Here is a 5,215-nt window from a genome sequence, read left to right as displayed (position 1 = left end):
TAGTGGTCTATCAACTTCGAACATGATTTTTACCCTGACCTAGTCTGAATTGGGAAAAGTGGTAACTTAAAAGTTGTATCTCTGTCTCTTAACTTTCCAATGGCTTAAGAATAATGTCAATTGGACATTTGGATTGAAATTTATGCTCCAAATACTACATCATGATTAGTCCCTACATATTGTTGTAGTGCTACAAATAAGATAAATATTTTAACCATGATTTAATCCGAACTAGTGAAGTGGTAAACATAAAAGTTGTAGACCTTCTTCTTATAAGTCTAGTGGTCTAAGAATCACTTCATTTGTAGTTCTGTAGATAGAGATATGGTCAAAATACCACAACATATATGAATCAAGGCATCACCATACTGGCACGGATTTTCATCAAATGAGTCTTTTTCATCAAATTTTCGATAAAAGTAATAAGAGAAATTACCAATACTACTCTCAAAGTAATTTTAAAAAATAACAAAAAATTTAACTAAAATAACTCAAATTAACTACTCAACATGTTATCAAATTTAAACTAGAAAAACACCTTAAATGCTACGATTTAAACCTAAATTCTCAAAGATCTAACTATTTAAGCCCTCAAAATGTGTCAAAATAACTCTATATAATAAAGTTATCATTAGGGTTATATTTTATGTTTGACATTTTATTAAGGTTTTGGTTTAGTTATAAATACTTATGCAATCGTAGTTTTGATGAACTCTTCGATTATTAATATTTGAATTTTTTAGTTAAAACAATGATTACAAAGGAAATACAAATCAAGACCAAAGCTATTATTAAGTACCAATATTGTTACAAAGGATAAATGAAGCAAAGCACACACATTATTAAATATCTTGGATTTGTTAAATATAATCCTTTTTTCTAAAGATGAAAAACAGGCGAGAATTGGAAGACAGAGATGAAATTCACACAAAATAACACACTTAAAGAATAGCACCCAAGAATTGGCTTCAAAGACAATTCTATCAACCAACTATTAATATGCTAACAACTAACATAAGATGCAGATTGTAAATAGACTATTAATCATTTTAGTTTTACAATTCATCTTACTCTCTGTTATTTCTAAGCTTAGGCACAATTGATCTTAGTGTTCAATGGAACATGTTACCTTGTTGCAAAAAATGTAAAGCAGTGTATTTTACAATTGCGAATGAAATACAATAGTTTGTTAATATTACCAGTTGAGCAAAAAGTCTACTGTCAAGTTGTTCTTTTGTCAATGGATTGGTTTGGAGGATAGATTGCATTTAAACGAAAGAATTACAATATCGCATGTGAAAAGTGCTAGAATAAAATAAAAATCTAGACTTGCTAAACAGTTCATCATTAAAGGCATGAAGTAAATGATGGGAATAATATTTGGTAAACAAAAATTCCAAAAGAAAAAACAAATGCAAGGAGAAATATGAATGGAATTCAAAAATTAGATAGCTATACATACATGTAAGTATTTAAAGTCATAAAATGATTATCTTTTAGTTGGTCAGAAAAGGTTCATCAGACAAATGATATATGATTGTAATTTGCATGTCTGAAATTAAGATCGTTGGTGTGTAAGTGTTATTTATGATACTAGGAAAGATGAGCAATCATATCTTCATTTGTAGTTTAAAGAGAGATCAGAACTACAATTCATCAAGTTTGAAAAAGCATCCATGAAACAGAGTGAAGGAAAAAGCCAATAGAAAAAGTATAGAAAAAATTTGGAGAACTTTCACACAATCATCTTGTATTTAAGATAAAACATAATCATAGCAAATTCATATATTAATTGCAGAGCATAGCATAATTGACTGTGTAAGGAAGATTTTGAAAGTATTCACACACTCAAGATACATTATTAAGAAAAACTTAGTTGTACAATTTATGTCGTCAAATTTGTTTAGCTAAAGGTTGGCAGGATATTGTAAAGGCCCATACCCTCGTATAGTAGTCAATGTAACCGTCTCGGTAAGACAAAGGGCTAATTGGTATGAAATTATGTGCTAAAAAGTGATAAAAGGAGCAAAGGAATGCTCAAGAGTAAAATATTCCGCACGCACAAAAATAATAATTAAATAATCATATCCTTGTCGGGGATGAATTAGCAGGTTAAAAGATGAATTGGAAGTGAATTGGGACATAATAAGATGTTTCGAGACTAGAGGAGACAAGTGAAAATTTTTTAAATAAAATAATATTTTATTTAATAAAATAATATTAAAATATTAATATTTCATCGGATATTGGAAGAATAAAGTGGGGTGAATGTGGTTTAGATGGGACCATGAAAGAATAAATAAAACATAAAGTAAAAATGGTGTAAAGGTTAACAGAATAAAAGAATAAATAAATGAGGAAAGTTTAACATCAAGAAAATGAGCACACTTTGGGAATCTGCCCATGAGAAAGATAAAGAAGAAGAAATAAATGGCACAATAAGGAAAAAGGTAATTAATGAAATACCCCATACTTTGATATGGTGATAAATAAAGTTGAATGAATACNAGCCCGATGGGGAGTTCCGGGTCGTGACAATTAAAGGCTTGTTTTGAAGAAGTGAGGTCCGGCCAAGTAAGGAAAGTATAGAAAAAAATATTGACAAGTATCAAATTGTTATGTTGGCCCCCCACATCAAGAAACATCCAAATAATAAATTTTCTTGTCTTCATGCAACAAAAATCGCACCTTTAGTCATAAGTAAATGAGGAAAGTCAGCTTGAAAGAATGGAAAAGAAAGAAAAGAAAAATAAGAGGAAAGATAAGAATGGGGCAAGCCGCCCATGTGATTAAAAACAAGAAAAAGAAAAACATTTTTTTTCAAGGCTCAGCCTTGAAAGAGCCGCCCATGTCAAAACGGGAAAAAGAAAAGGGAAAGAAATAAGAAAAGAGAAAGGAAAGGAAAGGAAGAAAGAAGAGACAAAAGAGAGAAAGAAAGGTGAGGCTCGGTTGGAAAGAAAAAGAGAGAAGAAAATTCAGCCAAGAGAAATAAAAGAAAAAAAAGGAAAGAAAATATATGTAGAAAATGGGAGAGACGAGAGTTTAAATTTTTTGGTTCCAGTTTGGGTATTTTCTAAACGAAAAAGGTTTGATCTATTGGAGCTAGTAGAGAAAAAGAGAGCTCAGGTTCTTTGGGCAGCAGTGAAGGGATCCGATTTAGGCAAACAAAAAAAAGAGAAAGCTGGGTTTTGTGGTGACAGGTTTGTGAGTGAGGAAGAAAGAGTTAGTTGTTGCTGGTTTATGAGTAAGGGAGAAAGAGCTGGTGCTGGGAAGCAGCCACATAAGGCTCCGAACAGTGCTTTCCCAAAGCAGACCGTGGATTTAGAGGAGACTTGGGCCAACCTAGCTCAATTTGGTAAAATTGCTTGGCTCTTTTGCATGGGTTTTTTGTGAAATTGGACTATTTGGGGGCTAGCCCATCTTATTTAATTTAACTCTAGTTATTTGGTGATATGAAGTAAATTTAAGTTGCTTTAATACAACATTTAAAAATTCTTTTATGACATCTCATAGGATTAAAGCAAAGAAGAAAATATGAAATGAATGAATAGTGTTTTAAGTATAGTTAAGAAATTTTGAAATGGTTCATTGTGAGGAATTATTGTTGTCGGAGGAATCTATTTGCATAAGTTAGTTGGAAGTGTTAAGTTGCATGGTATATTATTTGGAAAAAATAAGGAGGAATAATGTGGATGAAAATTGGAAAATAATTGAGTAGATTTGAAATGATTATGGTTGCCGTAAATGTGGTTAATATTATGAAAATATAAGATGGATTTAGACGGAAGTTGCTTAGAAAGGTTGAAGTAGGCACTTAATATCATAAATAAGTTGTCGATATTTATAATCTAAAGAATTACATGAGCAAATGATATTAGTAATTTTAGTAAAAAATGTATTAAGATGTGAGTTAGTTGAATATGGATTCATGATAAAATGAGAAATAGAAGTGGAATTGATGCACTAAATATATTGAGTTTGAATTGTTGCTAGGAAGTGCCAAAGTAAAGATAGTGCACTATAGTGGCGTGTCGGAGGAAGTGACGAGCCACCGGCAAGTAGAAATAGTGACGTAGTAATCCCGCTATTGTGAGGTGAGTGAACTTGCATTACAAAATGTTTTGGGAAAATGCTTATGTGTTTTAATGAATCATTTGGAAATTTTATTTGTTTTAATGAATCATTTGGAAATTTTATTTGTTTTACTTAAAAATGCCTAGGAACAAGCTTTTGATAAAACATTTTATATTGTGAAATGTGCGATATAATGAATCCTTGTGCCGTATATGATGTTGATATATATATATATATATATGTTACGTATTGATAGTTAATATTGTGTAATAAATATATGACCGTGTGTGTGCGCAATGTGAGGGATGCACATGTCGGTGATGACGAGGTGCGGGGAGTATGGATGATGATATTACCTGTGCACGATGTGGGGGATGCACACAACGGTATTACCTGTGCACGATGTGGGGGGATGCACACGACGGTATTACCTGTGCACGATGTGGGGGTTGCACATGAGCTAGGTGAGGCGGTGGTGGTGTATGTGCTTGTATATACATATGCTATATTTATGTTTCTATATGCTATAGAAAAAGGTATGAAAATAATGCGTGATTGCATTAAATATTGAGAAAACTTGATTGTTGTCAATGTGCTCAATTTAATATGCAAAGTGGCATGAGGGGATTTTCCTTGTGGTAGTGAAAACCCCTTAGATTTTATCTAGCCAGAATTTCGTTGCAGCGAGAATGTCTTTTCGCTGTGGTGAGAGTCAATCTTTTATGCTTGACTTGCTTAAATTCTACTAAAGTTTTCACTTTTCAACCTCCTTGTTGTTCATGGGTCTTTCGTCATCAAGTGACTAAATGACCAAGGGTTTGAATGAGGGGTTTTTAATAAGAAACAACCAAATTGCATTGTTTTGAGCTTAAGTGCATCATGATTTCTAAACTTTCCTTTACGTTGTTTGTTCCCTTCTTTTGTTCACTCACTAAGTTTATACTCATGTTTTCAACTTCATGTTTTCAGATTCAATGGTGGTTGGGATGTAGATTGAGATGTCCACTTGCATCCATCTTTTGGTAGGTATCTTGGCATTAAGTAGTCATAATTCCCATCGAGAGTCACTCCGCTGACGGTCAAGGTCTTTGTATATGCTTAATGTGAATTGTTAAGATACATTTGACAAGCTATTTGTGTA

The 5,215-nt window shown here is 32.4% G+C and overlaps 1 protein-coding gene across 1 annotated transcript; it reads left to right on the top strand.

Annotated features, from left to right (window-relative positions):
* Window positions 2,379-5,215, top strand: LOC108661967. Its single transcript, XM_018120963.1, has 3 exons — window positions 2,379-2,450; window positions 3,010-3,355; window positions 5,044-5,215. The coding sequence occupies exons 1-3, from the start codon at window positions 2,379-2,381 to the stop codon at window positions 5,064-5,066; spliced, it is 441 nt and encodes a 146-aa protein (XP_017976452.1). The 3' UTR covers window positions 5,067-5,215.

Source organism: Theobroma cacao, chromosome 5 (assembly GCF_000208745.1).
Source record: "Theobroma cacao cultivar B97-61/B2 chromosome 5, Criollo_cocoa_genome_V2, whole genome shotgun sequence".
NCBI lineage: Eukaryota > Viridiplantae > Streptophyta > Magnoliopsida > Malvales > Malvaceae > Theobroma > Theobroma cacao.
Note: the sequence above shows the minus strand (reverse complement) of the source record. Positions and strands in the feature narration are given on the sequence as shown.